The sequence below is a fragment of the Sylvia atricapilla genome, chromosome 25 (assembly GCF_009819655.1).
Source record: "Sylvia atricapilla isolate bSylAtr1 chromosome 25, bSylAtr1.pri, whole genome shotgun sequence".
Classification (NCBI taxonomy): domain Eukaryota; kingdom Metazoa; phylum Chordata; class Aves; order Passeriformes; family Sylviidae; genus Sylvia; species Sylvia atricapilla.
Genome location: NC_089164.1, coordinates 2,707,839 through 2,722,248, shown reverse-complemented (window position 1 = coordinate 2,722,248; position 14,410 = coordinate 2,707,839). Strand labels below are relative to the sequence as shown.

The 14,410-nt window shown below is 60.6% G+C and overlaps 1 protein-coding gene across 1 annotated transcript; it reads left to right on the top strand.

Moving 5' to 3' along the window:
- The first annotated feature begins 5,802 nt into the window (after nucleotides 1-5,802).
- Nucleotides 5,803-14,371, top strand: PRICKLE4 (prickle planar cell polarity protein 4). Its single transcript, XM_066335551.1, has 9 exons — nucleotides 5,803-5,962; nucleotides 9,686-9,838; nucleotides 10,679-10,792; nucleotides 11,273-11,410; nucleotides 11,501-11,701; nucleotides 12,358-12,544; nucleotides 12,670-12,978; nucleotides 13,213-13,298; nucleotides 13,361-14,371. The coding sequence occupies exons 2-9, from the start codon at nucleotides 9,689-9,691 to the stop codon at nucleotides 13,976-13,978; spliced, it is 1,803 nt and encodes a 600-aa protein (XP_066191648.1). The 5' UTR covers nucleotides 5,803-5,962; nucleotides 9,686-9,688; the 3' UTR covers nucleotides 13,979-14,371.
- The last annotated feature ends 39 nt before the right edge of the window (nucleotides 14,372-14,410 follow it).

The window sequence follows — 14,410 nt, the reverse complement described above, 5'->3', positions numbered from 1 at the left end:
AGAAATACTCCTGGTTTTTAAAAATTGTAGTGATAAATTCTGCTGTCCCTGATGGAAACTTGGGCAGGTAACAGGGGATGATGCCAGGTGTGTCCTGAGAGCAGCTCAGTGACTCCACCTGATCCACCAGGATCCCCAGCCTGGCACCAGGGCACTAAATGCCGATTTGGGAGCCTCTTTCCTTTGGAAACCTTTTCTTTTCCATTGGAAACTTTTTTTTTTCCCTATTGGAAACCTCTTTCCTTTGCAAACCTCTTTCCTTTGGTCACCTCTTTCCATTGGAAACATCTTTTTCCATGGGAAAACTCTTTCCTTTGGAAACCTTTTTTTTTTCATTGGAAACCTTTTTTTCCATTGGAAACTTTTTTTTTCCATTGCAAACCTCTTCCCTTTGGGAACCTCCTCCCATTGGGAGCCTCTTTCCACTGGAAACCTCTTCCCACTGGAAACCTTTATCCATTGGGATCCTCTTCCCATCAGAAACCTTTTTTCCACTGGGAGCCTCTTCCCACAGGAGCCTGTCCCTCTGCCCTCCCAGACTCTGCCTCCTCCAAATGGATCCTGGGATGGTGGGGTGGCAGAGCTGCCCCGGGCCCCCTGCCAGTGTGGAGAGAGGAGGAAGAGGGTCCCATTCCATTTTCACATCCAAATCACCTCCCACTGCACCTCTGGGCTTTCACTCCAGCCCCTGCAGAATTCCCCAAGTGCCCAGAAGAGGGAAAAGTTTCCTCCTGTGCGAGCTGAGAACAAACAAAGGCGGTGCCAAGCTGCCCACCTGCACACACCTGCCAGCCCTAGAGCACCACCACACCTTCCCCGTGCCACCCCACGCCCTGCCCCTGCCAGCCTCTTGGTTTTCCTGGGCTCGGCGTGGATTTGTTCCCCTCAAAGGCTTTGGACAGTGATTTAGCACAGATCCTGCTCCATCTGGTCTGGGCACTGGGGGCTGTGTCCTCTGGCTGTGCTCTCCCACCGCAGCAATTCCCTCAGGAAGAACAGCTGGGAGAAAATATTCTGATTTGTCTCCTCTTTCTTTATTCCTCTCCCTCCGCCCTCATCTACGAGGGGTCAGCCTGAGGTGCTGTGGCTTATCAAGGACAGTTTTTTGTGAGTGAGAACTGAGTAAATGGACTAAAAAACCACCAGCAGCTCCCTGAACAGTCCCTGGGCGCTCCCCACTGCTCCTCACTGGTGAATATTTCAGCAGCAGCATCCCTTTCACACAGACACTGAGATTCCCGAGTCTCCAGGCTCCTGCTCTGCACTTCCAACTCACCTTCCCACAGTTCAGAGCTCAGCCAGTCTCTAAAAACACCCCAAAAAACCCAGCAGGATGGGTCCCTCCTAAAGCCACCAGCCCTAGCCAGACTCCCAGCATCCCAACCTGATCCAAATCAGCCCTGCTTGGACCAGGCTCTCCCGAATTCCCAGGCTGTTCCCATCCTCCCAAGCCCCCAGCCTGCAGAAGCCCCTCGTGCCTTCCTTCCCAGCCTTTCTCTTCAACCCAGAGCTGGAGAAGCAGGATCCCCTAATCCCGAAGGATTTGGGCACCTCTGCACAGGGACACCCAGACCTGGAAAAGCCCCTGGTCCCACACCAAGCCCTCCAGGCCACGCAGGGACAGACCCAACACATCCTCCCGGGAAAAGGAGGGAGCAGGGGGACAGCTCTGGGGACAGGAGGGGCAAGGAGAAGGGGCTGGAGGAAAGAGGAAAGGGATGGGGGATTGAGGAGGGGACTGCAGGGAGGAAGAAGGGGATGGAGGGATGAGGAAGGAAATGCAGGGATGGGAAAAGGGATGCAGGGATGGGGAAGAGGATGTAGAGATGAGGAAGGGGATTCAGGGATGAGGATTCAGGGATGGGGAGGCAGATGCAGGGTTGGGGAAGGGGATGAAGGGCTGAGGAAGGGGATGCAGGGATGAGGAAGGGGAAGCAGGGATGGGGAAGGGGATGCAGGGATGAGGAATGGGATGTAGGGATGAGGAATGGGATGAAGGGATGAGGAAGGGGATGCAGGGATGGGGAAGAGGATGCAGGGATGGGAAGGGGAAGCAGGGATGGGGAAGGGGAAGCAGGGATGAGGAAGGGGAAGCAGGGATGGGAAGGGGATGTAGGGATGGGGAAGGGGAAGCAGGGATGGGGAATGGGATGCAGGGATGAGGAAGGGGATGCAGGGATGAGGAAGGGGATGCAGGGATGGGGAAGGGGAAGCAGGGATGAGGAAGGGGATGTAGGGATGGGGAAGGGGAAGCAGGGATGGGGAATGGGATGCAGGGATGAGGAAGGGGATGCAGGGATGAGGAAGGGGAAGCAGGGATGGGAAGGGGAAGCAGGGATGGGGAAGGGGATGCAGGGATGAGGAAGGCGATGCAGGGATGAGGAAGGGGAAGCAGGGATGGGAAGGGGAAGCAGGGATGGGGAATGGGATGCAGGGACATGGAAGGGGATGCAGGGATGGGGAAGGGGAAGCAGGGATGGGAAGGGGAAGCAGGGATGAGGAAGGGGAAGCAGGGATGAGGAAGGCGATGCAGGCACGAGGAGGACAGGGCTGCAGGGACATGGAAGGGGATGAAGGGCTGAGGAAGGGGACGGAACGAGGAGGACGGGCCTGCAGAGCCCGGGGGAAGGAACGAGGGGCCCGGGGAAGGGGCGAGTCCCGGGGGGGTACCGGGGAATTGGCAGCGAGGCGCGGCCCGAGGGGAGGGGACGGGGGCGATGCCGCGGCCCCGCTCCAGGCGCCGCTCGGTACCTGAGGCGCTCCGCCGTCCGGGAGCTGCGGCCCGGCGCCCCGGGAGCCCGGAGCGTGTCGGGGCCCCGGCCCGGCCTTTCCCGGGCCCCGAGGCGTGTCGGGGCCCCCGGCCCGGCCCTGGCCCTGCCCGGCCCGGCGGGTCCGGGGGTCCCCGGTCGGGCCCGGAGCGATCGGGGCCGGGCCGGGCCCGCCGCAGCAGCGACACCGCCAGCGCCGCGCGGCCGCCAGGGGGCGCCAGGGGGCGCGGCACCGCCAGGGGGCGTGGCTACTGTGGGCGTGGCTACTGTGGGCGTGGCTACTGTGGGCGTGGTTTGATGGGCGTGGCTTGGTGGGCGTGTCTTGATGGGCGTGGCCGGGGTGAAGGGGATGAACGGGAGGGATTTTTGGGGGGGTTCAGGGTCAGGTTTGGGGGTCTGAGGCAGGACAGGACGCTGGAAGGGGTCAGCGCAGAAGGATTTGGGGGTCTGCGTTCGGGGGATTCTCGAGGAGGATCGGTGGAGGGGAATTGGGGAGGGGTCCGCGGCAGGAGAGGGGCTGGGGGTCGGTGGAAGGGGATTTGGGGTTGGGAGGATGGTCGTGGGGGGTGAGTGGAGGGGAATTGGGGAGGGGTCTGGGGGTGGGTGCAGTGGGATTTGGGGGATCTGGGCTGGAGGGTTGCTCAAGGCAGGGTCAGTGCAGGGGATTTTGCAGGGATTGGGGTGGAAGGATGCCCCCGGGGGTCAGTGGAGGGGATTTTGCAGGGATTGGGGTGGAAGGATGCCCTCGGGTGTCAGTGGAGGGGGCTCGGGGGGGCTGCAGCAGTCACAGTGTCCCCATGCACGGCCCAGTCCCACCAGTCCCAGACCAGTGCCGGCAGAGCCGGGGTGGCGCTGGGGTCCCGCCGCACCCCTAGATCACCTCGGGGGGCTCCTGGTTGTTCGGGCTGTGCCGGATCCTGGCTGAGCCCGGAATGCCCCGTTTGACCCGGGACACAGCCTCCGGCCGGGAGCACACACAGAGACTTCATCCGAGCTGCAGATTTTACAATTTACCGTTTCCATTGCAGCTTTTACAACCCCAAACCCACCCGCGGCTCCGGATTTGGACACCAGCCCCGAGTTTGGAGCACCGGGAGCTGCCGAATCCTCATCCCGGAGCCACCGAGATGTGTCCTGCCCTCCGTGGGGACACTGCGGCCACGCGCCGGTGACACCGCGCTGTCGCCATGGAGAGGTGGCTGATGCCACCTCGGGCCAGCCCCGAGTGACCCCTCTGTCCCCGTGCCCGAGGAGGACTTTGCCCGTCAATCCTTCCGCCCTGGGGAGGGATGGAGGAGCGTGGGGGGAGCAGGGGACGAGGGGGGCCCCTGTCACCACCCGCGGGGACAAAGTCCAACGCAGCAGCAGGGCCGAGATAAAGCTGCAGGGACAGAGCTCCAGCCGAGCCAAAGAGTGGAATAACAGCCAGGGGACATCGGGGACCTCAAAGGGACCCTGGGCAGTGCCAGCCCCGGCTGGACAGCCCCGGTGGGACCCCTGTGCAGGGAGAGAGAGCAGCAAAGTGTGGAGGTGCTCTCCCCTCCTTCTCCTCCTGCTGCTTCTCCCCCTTGCTCGGGGGGTTTTGCAGAGGATCCTCAAATGGTTTGGGTTGGAAGGGACTTTAAAAATCCCATTCCTGCCACGGACAGGGAGAGCTCCCGCTGTCCCAGGCTGCTCCAAGTGATGCCTTACCCAGGCTACCTAAAAACAGAAGCCAGCCAAAATTAGGGAATAAAATCTGGGGTTATATTGGGGGTTAATTTTGCATTACAGCTTCACATAATGAAATCATTTACCCCAAATTTGCTCCCCCTCAGCTGATTTTGGTTTATATTTCCCAGGGCCTGAGGCAGTGAGGTGTCCTTGATTCCCAGAGAGAACTGGTGTGTTTGGGCAGAACGGGAAAGCAGCAGCTCACACTATGTTTAGAGTTATACACTGAAGAATTACAGGATTTTAGATGTATGAAAAACAGAAAAGCTGAAATCCTGAGGCATCACAAGTCCAACCTGGCCTCGGACACTTCCAGGGATGGGGCAACCACTTCCACACGGCAGGGCAATAAACCTGTGCCTCACCCAGCCGTGCCACGGGCTCGTCACGGCGCCTGGCACCTCCTCTGCCAAATTAACCACCCCTGTGCGTTTTGGCTGCGCTCCCCACGCTGATGCCAGCACCCACACCAGCCATCTGCACCCCTCGGGGCTCCCAAAAGCAGCCACAGCTCCTGGGACCACGCAGGTGGCAGAGATCCAGCCTGGAACCTGCAGACGCAGCCGGGTTTTTTTTTTGAGGGGTGGGGATGCTGCGTCCAAAAGTCACATCAGCGGGCAGGAAAATCTTACAGCGTGCTGAGAAATCCACAGAAAGGCAAGCAGGACGCTGTGCCTCGCGTCAGGGCTCTGAGAAATTTTTCCCCTTGACTCCTGGCCGGGTGGAATTGCTGCAGCCGGAGCCGGTCTGGAATGGCTTGGAGGAGCCTCGTCAGGTGTTCAGGGCTTGTGGAAACTAGGACATCCTGACTTGCCGCTGGCTAACTCCTTTGTGAGAGCCCAGCCAAAGTTTCTCCACCTCTAAATTGGGGTGTAATGACACTTCCCTCTCTTTCATGAAGCTTCAACTCTTTCTGATCTCGGCAGGGAAATAAATCACCGCGCGGGGATCATAAAAGTCATCAAACGGCAACCTGGGGTGAACCGAGCCGCAGATGGAGGGAAGGGCGCGGGCGCTCGGAAAATGAGAGAGGTAGGAGCGAGGCAGATGTCATCGGCAGCTCTTTCCCCTGTAGGGTTAATGTCCCCCCCCGCCTTCCCCTCCCTGCCTGCCCTGGAATTCCAGCCATTGGCTGGCTCCCGAGGTTTAGGCTAAAAAGCCTCTAATTAGGACCCCGGCTGCCGCGCAGCCAGTGCCTGGGCAGGCAGGGAAAAAAAAAATTAAAAAAAAAAAAAAAGAAAAAGAAAAAAAAAAAAAAAAGAGAGAGAAAGAGAGAGAGAGAGAGGAAAGGAAAAAAAAAACTTTAAAAAAAAAAAAAAAAAAAAAGCGTTTCCCTGATTGAGCTTGGATGTTTTCCTTTCGCTTTGCAAAGTTTTCCCAGGCCAGGCTCCATTCCCTCGCGTCCTCCGGAGCAGGGCGGGACGGCGGCGGCCGAGCCCCGAGCGGCGGAGAGCGGGGCCCGGAGCGCCGGGAAAGGGCAGGTACGTACGGCTGGAAACCACTCCCGGGCTCGGCTCTGCCAGCTCCGTGCGGAGATGGAGGCGGGGAGAGGGAAACTGAGAGGATCCCGGGTGCGGAGCTGCTGCGAGGGGAAGGGGAACGAGGCAGAGCGGGGGGATTGGGGCTGTTTGGAGAGTTATTTTTTTTGTGAGGAGAGGGAGATAATATTTTTGTTTCGGTCTTTGTTTTGGAGAAAATGTCCCCTGAGAGCGGGAGGTGACGCCTGTCCCATGGTGCCGGGCTCTGGCAGCCCGCAGGTGCGCGGGGATGGGGGCGCCGGTCCCACCATCGCTGCTCCGGCTGGGACCGGCTGGGATCGGCCGGGAATGGGATGGTTCGGGATCGGGGATGGAGCTGAGCCCCTTCAGATGAAATCTGGGGGCCACAGGGAGGGGTGGGGGGGCTCCATCGCGGTGCTCACGGGGACAGGAGGGGTCGAGAATCTTCACCCCGGTGGCCGCAGGGACAGGAGGGGTCGAGAATCTTCACCCCCGTGGTCACAGGGACAGGAGGGGTCGAGAATCTTCACCCCGGTGGCCGCAGGGAAGGATGGAATGAGGGGTCTTCACCCCGGTGGTCACAGGGACAGGAGGGGTCGGGAATCTTCACCCCGGTGGCCGCAGGGACAGGAGGGGCGGGGGTCTCGGTCCGGACCTGCGGAGGTTGGAATGGCCGAGGCAGGGTGTTTTAATGGGTTACTGCTCCGTGCCTGAGCGACTGAGGGAAGACACGGCAGGAGAAGCCCTTGCAGCACAGGCACATCCCCTGGAGAGCCAACAGGCCGCTGTCCCCTCCGGTGACACGCTGCCGTGCGGCAGAGCAGGCTGCCGAGACCCTTCCCCATCATTTGAGGGGGGATGTAAAGGCCTTTTTGAAAGCGAGGGCCGCTCGCTTTGTGCCCAGCAGTGTCACCAAGGGCTGCTCCACCGGGTGCCACCACCCCGGGTCCAAAAGGCACCGTGGGCTCCTCGGTGAGACCGGCTCCAGGTCGGGCAGGACTTGCTGCTCCGGCTCTCCTTGCCAGACCTCGGCTTATCTCAGCCCAAAAGATGCATCTTTACTGCTCTGCATCTTTTATTGCTCCGCATCTTTATTCCGCTCTCCTCCAGCGCAGCTGTGTTGACGGGAGCTCAAAGCAAAAACAGGTTCTCCCGTGGGTGAGGCCAGCGTGGGGCTGCCAGGGCTGCTGGGTGCTTTGAGGGGGGCTTTTTTGGAGGTGTTGGTATGTTTTTTTGTTTTTTTGGTTTTTTTCTTTTTCTGGGGATTTGAGGCAGCTCGGTGCTGGGAACAAGGAGCCTGTGCTGAATTCCGAGCGGGCTGCGGTGGCTGAGCTCCAAGTTAATGTGTGACCTTGGCAGCGGAGGGCTGGGAGCCCACACAGCCAGCTGGAGGCAGGGGCTGCTGCCGCCGAGCCAAATCAGATTAACGCTCCCAGGAATTTCAGCCTCCCGCACCCGGGGAGCTGCCGCGGCTCCCGACCCTGCCGAGAGCAAGAGGAGCTTGGGCAAACGCCTCGGGAGGCTGGACAAGAGCATTCACTGCCACGGCAGATGACAGGCAGTGCCACCCAGCCTGCCCGACTGCTCTGTCACACGTCCCCTCTCGGGGACCTGCTGGCAGGGACGAGCAGCTCCCCCAAAGTGCCACCACGGGGAATTGATGGCCGGGTTTGAGGCAGCCTGGGAGCATCCCTGTATCCCTTGGCAGGGCGGCAGCAGGAGCGCCTGGAGGCAGCGGGAGGGCAGGAAGGAAGAGGGGACAGGTCGGGGAGCAGAGGAGCCAGACCTGTTGGGGCTGCCCCGCTCTTTAGCATGAGAGGCGCGTACCTGTGTCACCGTCTGGGGCTAATTACAGGGACTTGTTTACAGCCCAGACGGCTGCCAGCCGCCGTAATCGCATCAAACTGGGCTGGGCTGGGCTTTTCGGGCACATCCCCGTGCCTTCACAGCGGCCGGGAGCCCTGCCCAAGCCGCTGTCCCCCAGTGTCACCTCAGCGTGGTGGTGGCCCTTGGATGGGGTCCCTGTGCCTCACGGGGCAGGGCCACGCCGGCCCCGCTGAGTCCCCAGAGCACTGAGGGGTCTAATTAACAGCAAAGTTCTAAGAGATTACACAAATGCAGCTTGGAGGCTTAATGAGCCAAGCGCAGGCCGGGAATGCCACCCACACCCCGTGGGGAGGGACAAACCGGGACACTTTTCCCAAACCAGGCCCCAGCAGCAGTGGGACTGGGCATGAGGGTCCCCACTCAGCATCCCCAGGGTCACACAACCCTGCTCCTCCTGCAGAGCCAAGGCTGTTTCCTGGGCCAGTCATGGTCCTTGGCCAAGGCAGAAGGCCAGGGCACTTTTTGGGCAGCAAATACGCAGGCAAGGCAAGGTTATTTCATCATGATTTCATCCCTATCCCAAAGCACAGCTTGGAACAACACCCTACAACCAGCCCTGCATCCCCAAACCCCCATCCGGGGGTTCCAGACCCCCAAACCCGGCCAGGAGAAAGCCAGCAGCCCTTTTGTTTCATCTCCCTGGTTAGCCCATCTACAGCGTTAATCACTAACCCGGCAGCAGGGCAGGGAAACCTGAGCTGCCCCGGTGAGTCCCACCTGCTCCGGACCCCGGAGCTGCCCCCCTTTGGGTGTCACACCCCAGCACCCCGAGGTGCTGCCCGGGAAGGGGCACACGGGGAGCAGGAGGTGTTTGGTGGCAGCACTGGGGACACTGGGGTGTCCCTGACAGGGGGGACACACCAGCACCATCCCAGTGTGGAGCAGGGAACGGGTTCGTGTGGTGGCAGAGGTGTAGGAGGACCAAAATTTCGTGGTCTGGGCGTTCTCACCCCTCATCCCTGAGCTTGTTTTATGCACGAACGTTTTCCAGAGGGGTTGATCCATCCATGGGAGGCGTTGCCGGGGGTGAATCCCTGGGGATGTTTGGTCCCAGCCCCGTGATTTCCTCCCTGGGGGAGCAGCGGTTGGGCCCCATCCCACCCTGGCCGCCCGTGGCAGGGCAGGAAGGGTGGCTGAGGGCGTCGGGCTCTGGGCTGGCATCCAGGGAACCCCAGGAGCCACCACATCAGCATGTCGCCTTTGTTTGGGGAAGCCAGGGCAGGAAGGAAGCGCGGTGGAAAGCGTGGGGAGGAGGGGACGGCACCGGATGGGTTTCCACTGCGTAACCCCGAGCCAGGCGTGTGCTGTGGGCAGGCACAGCCCTGGGCAGAACAATGGCAGCCCCAGGGCAAGGAATTATTTTTCCATTGAATTGGGCTCAACCTCGGTGTGTTCCCACTAGAGCCGGGATTAGCCGTGCCAGCAAAGGGCTGGTGGGGAAGCTCCAGCTGTGGGTGTTGCTGTTTTCTAAAACCTGCTCCAGCTTAAGCTTGGGCATTTGGGGTCTTCCCTGCCTGGCTTCATCCCCTTCCCTTCCCACATCCCATCCCATCCCACACCCCATCCCACCTCATCCTTGTTCAACAAAGCCCCAGCCCTGCCCAGTGCCTGTGTCCTGTGGGTTTGCTGTAACCCCCAAAAACCCCTTGGACTCCTCCTTGGCAATTGTTCAGCCAAAGGTTTTGAGGCCGTGGTGGTTTGGAGGAGCATCACTCCAGCTGGACGTGGCCCAGGGTCCCTCGCTGGGACGAGGGACAGGATTTGTGTCCAGGGATGGTTCCTTGCCTCGTGCCTGACCTCCTGTGTCTGTGTCCCCAGCTGATGTCCCTGCCGAGCCCCGCATGGCCCCAGCGGGACGAGCCCTCTCCCTGCGGCACCAGCAGCGGGCTCCCCCCGGCCTCATCCGACAGCGACTCGGGCTGTGCCCTGGAAGAGTACCTGGAGCCCTCTGCCGAGCCCACGGCCCCCGAGGTGGGCAGCTCTCCCCCACACCAGAGCACCTCTGAAATCCCACCTGTTTGTCCCAAGGTCCTGCCATGCTCTGTGCCCCCCAGGTGGGCAGCTCTCCCCCACACCAGAGCACCCCGGCCTTAAACACACATTTTGAGCACAGTTAAATTCTAAACACGGTGTAACCCCCGTCTGAAATGCCACCTGTTTGTCCCAAGGTCCTGCCGTGCTTGGGGTCGTGCTCCATGTCCCCCAAGGTGGGCAGCGCCCTGCTGTCCCCCCAGCCCCGGGGGGTTCCCACACCAGGGCACCCCATTTCTGGAGGTTCAACACACATTTTAGTATTTTGGAGCTAAGCACGGTGTAATCCCCCTCTGAAACCCCGCAGGTATCTCCCAAGGTCCTGCCATGCTCTGTGCCCCCCAGGTGGGCAGCTCTCCCCCACACCAGAGCACCCCGGTGTTAAACACACATTTTGAGCACAGTTAAATTCTAAACACGGTGTAACCCCCGTCTGAAATGCCACCTGTTTGTCCCAAGGTCCTGCCGTGCCTGGGGTCGTGCTCCATGTCCCCCGAGGTGGGCAGCGCCCTGCTGTCCCCCAGCCCCGGGGGGTTCCCACACCAGGGCACCCCATTTCTGGAGGTTCAACACACATTTTAGTATTTTGGAGCTAAGCACAGTGTAATCCCCGTCTGAAATCCCGGCTGTTTGCCCCAAGGTCCTGCCGTGCTCCATGTCCCCTAGGTGGGCAGCTCTCCCCCACACCAGAGCACCCCGGCGTTAAACACACATTTTGAGCACAGTTAAATGCTAAGCACAGTGTAATCCCCGTCTGAAACCCCGGCTGTTCCTCCCAAGGTCCTGCCGTGCCTGGGGCCGTGCTCGCCGCAGCCCGGCTCTCCTCCTCCCTCGGACAGGACCCAGCTCCGCGCCAGAGCCCTCCTGCAGCAGCTGCCTCCTCAGGACTGTGATGTAAGAACCCTTTATTTTGGGGTGCTGCCCCCCTCCCCGGGCTCACCTGATGCCTTTTTGGGGCTCCCTGAAAACAGAGGGCAGACAAAATTAGGAGAATAAAAAGCTGTTATGTCTATTGAAGGCCCTTCCAGGTACGTTTTGGGCAGACAAATCCCCTCAGGGGCTACACCCAAAAATGGACCACAGGTTTTCACACTTTGATAAGTTTGGTCCATTTGTATATTGGGGGTTAATTTTTCAATTACAGCTTCATGTAATGAAGTCATTTACCCCAAGTTTGCTCCCCTCCAACTTATTTTTCTGGGGGCCTGAGGCAGTGAGGCCTTCTGGATTGGAATTGTCTAAATGAGAAAGCAGCAGCTCGCACTGTGTTTATTTAGAGTTACACCCCAAAGAATCGCAGGATTACAGATGTACGAAAAATAGACAAGGTGAAATCCTAAAGCACCCTGAAAGCATCACCCCCGTGCCCCACAGGAGCGGTTCTGCCCCGACCTGGCCGAGGAGGAGCGGCGGCAGCTCCGAGCCTTCAGCGCCCGCCGCAGGCAGGAGGCTCTGGGACAGGGGCTGGCGTGTCCCGTGCCAGGTCCCTGCCACGGCTGTCCCTGCAGGAAGGTGAGTGTCCCCTCCAGCACCCGTTCCCTGGCTGGGATCCGTCCCCAAAAACCAGCCTTGCCCCAAATTTTGTGTCCCTCTGCTTCGCAGTGCGGCCGGAGGCTGAACAAAGGAGACCCAGGGATTTCAGCGTCTCGCCTCGGGGATCAGTTCTGGCACCCGTCCTGCTTCTCCTGCCACTTCTGCCACCAGCAGCTGGTGGATCTCATCTACTTCCAGCAGGATGGGAGGATCTACTGCGGCCGGCACCACGCCGAGCTCTTCCGACCCCGCTGTGCCTCCTGTGACCAGGTGGGCGCTGGGCAGGGGGAGGCTTTGGCCTCCCTAGGGCTGTTAAATGCCCCGAAGCTTGGGCTGGGGGGCTCCAAATCCATCCAGGCCGCTGATGGGTTGGAGGAATATTCCTTCCTGGGCCTTGCAGAGAGCCCCACGGGCTGGGGGCTCCTCCTCACTCCTCAGCACAGCCAACACTGGGGGTTTTCCAGCGGGGTGCTGAGGATGGGGGGTTTTTGTGATGGTTCTGGCTTCTTCTTCCCTGCCAGGATTGAGATCAATTCACAGGAGCTGAAGTTTTCCGGGACTTGGATGTTTATTATTTCTTATCTATTCACAGACTCACAAACCGTGAGCTCTAACCAGCAATCAGAGAAATGAGGTTAAATGAAACGCCTCTGAGTCTTTCCAAGGTTATTTAAGTGCTAATTACTCAATAGCGAGGTGACACCTCTATGATTTATATTTCTGACCCAATAATGACCACCCAAGGCCCGCAATGTGGACCTTTTTCACCCAATTACAGAAAACCACCCGAAAACATGAAGAAGAAAGAAGAAAGTGAAGAAGAAGGGCTTGGACAGTGCCCAAAGTTTTCCGTCTTGACTCATGTGTATTGCTATCTACTAAAATCCGAATTTCCAGGATTCCAACAAACTGCTCTCCCCTTGCAGCTCATCTTCATGGAGGAGTGCATCGAGGCCGAGGGCCGGCGCTGGCACCTGGAGCACTTCTGCTGCCTGGAGTGCGACGAGCCCCTTCGGGGACAGCGCTACGTGATGCGGAGCGGCCGGCCCTGCTGCCGGGGCTGCTTCGAGAGCCTCTTTGCCGAGCCGTGCCAGGCCTGCGGGGACCCCATCGGTACGGCCAGGAGCCTGCAGCGCTCCCCGCCTCGCCTGGGGAGGCTGCAGAGCTGGAGCCTTCGCAGGATGGGTTTTGGCACGCGGGGGAAAGCAGCTTTCCCTCACCTGTGGCTGTCCCCGCAGGTGCTGACGGCGAGGAGGTGACACACCAGGGGCTGCACTGGCACTCCCGAGCCGCCTGCTTCTGCTGCAGCCTGTGCCGCAAGCCGCTGCGGGGACAGCCCCTCACCTGCCGCCGCGGCCGCCTCTTCTGCTCCGACACCTGCAGCCGCGGTCAGGACGCGTCTTCCACCGCCTCCGACTCCTCGGACTCGGCTTTTGCCTCGGCTCCATCCCCCGAGGGCACGCCGCTGGCCCGGGCCGGCAGGAGCCCGGCGGCGGGGGGCTGCAGGCGGAGCGGGGAAGGCGCCGGTAGGATCCCACTGCCCTGGGGTGGGAGAGGAGTGGGGGAAAATCCGGGCTCTGCCCAGTCTGCAGGGGCTTTCTTGGGAATGGCGCACGGTGGGATGTGGTGATAAACCCCAGCCCAACTTCTCCAAGGGGTTTCTTGGGAATGGCGCACGGTGGGATGTGGTGATGAACCCCACAGCTCAACTTCTCCAAGGGCTTTCTTGGGAATGGCACAGGGTGGGATGTGGTGATAAACCCCAGCCCAACTTCTCCAAGGCTTTTTTGGGAATGGCACACAGTGGGATGTGGTGATAAAGCCCCCAGGCCATCTTCCCCAGGGGCTTTCTTGGGAATGGCACACGGTGGGATGTGGTGATAAACCCCATACCCCAACTTCTCCAAGGCTTTTATGGGAATGGCACAGGGTGGATGTGGTGACAAAGCCCCCAGCCCGCCTCCCGCGGTGGCCCGGTGCCAGCCCGTTGTGTCCCGAGACAAGCCTGGCTGTGGGAGGGCTGTGAGGAGGGCAGGCTCAGCTTCTCCTTCCTCCCTCACGGCCAATTCCCCTCTTCCAGAGGCGTTTTCGGATCCAGTGCACCCCGCGTTCCGGAGCCCCGAGGATGCTGGAGCAGCCGCGCGGGAGCGGAGCAGCGATGCTGCCAAGGAGCACCCAGGGGTGCTGGGACCCCCAGCCGGCCACACCTCGGCCCCCCAGCCCAGCCCAGAGCGGCCCAACGAGCCTGGAGCCTCGGGCCACCCGCTTTTGGCGGCTCCTGACCCCCGAACAGCAGCAGGCAGTGGAAATCCGCATTCCCAAGCGGGCACCTCCCCTCCCGGACACGGCCCCCGGGCAGAGGATGGCACGGAGGAGGAGGAGGAGGACTCCTGGTGTCCCACCTGCTCCTCATCTTCGGACTCAGACTCGGAGGAGGAGGGTTTCTTTTTCGGGAAGCCCATCCCCAAACCCGGGATGAACTCCCCGGGCAGGGAGCCCCCGGGCAGGGGCAGGGGCAGGACGGCCAAGCACTGCAGCGTGTCCTAACAGCGGGACAGTCCCCAAAGTGGCACTGCCAGGTCCTGCCAGGGCCTCAAACACGTTCCAAGCGCATCCTGGACTCAGCCCAAGGCTGAGTGGGAGAAGCTGCTGGGATCTTTTCCCCCTGGGGGGCTGCTGGCAGAGCAGAGCCTGCCATTCCTGCCAGCCTCTCCCAAAATTAGGAACAGGTAAAGCAGGAAGGGAGCGGGGCCCGGCCTCCAGCACCTCCCACAGGGCAGCTGCCTGCATCACCCCACTGCTGGGGATCCTTCCCTGGGCTCCTCTGTGCCCCGCTGCCACCTGCTCTCCATCCCTGGTGGCACCGTGTCACCACGGGGAGGGGACCAGGGGCGCGGCTCTGCCGGTGACGAATCCAATAAAGTTTGGCTGAAATCTGAACACAGGGTCTGCCCCGCTCCTTCCCAGCCCATCGTGGCA

Bases quoted from the DNA above. Each gene is read 5' to 3' on its own strand.
- PRICKLE4 (XM_066335551.1), top strand. From the start codon at position 9,689: ATGTCCCTGCCGAGCCCCGCATGGCCCCAGCGGGACGAGCCCTCTCCC. The intron at 11,411-11,500 runs GTGAGTGTCCCC...TCTGCTTCGCAG, and splicing joins ACGGCTGTCCCTGCAGGAAG to TGCGGCCGGAGGCTGAACAA. The intron at 12,979-13,212 runs GTGGGAGAGGAG...AACTTCTCCAAG, and splicing joins TAGGATCCCACTGCCCTGGG to GCTTTTTTGGGAATGGCACA.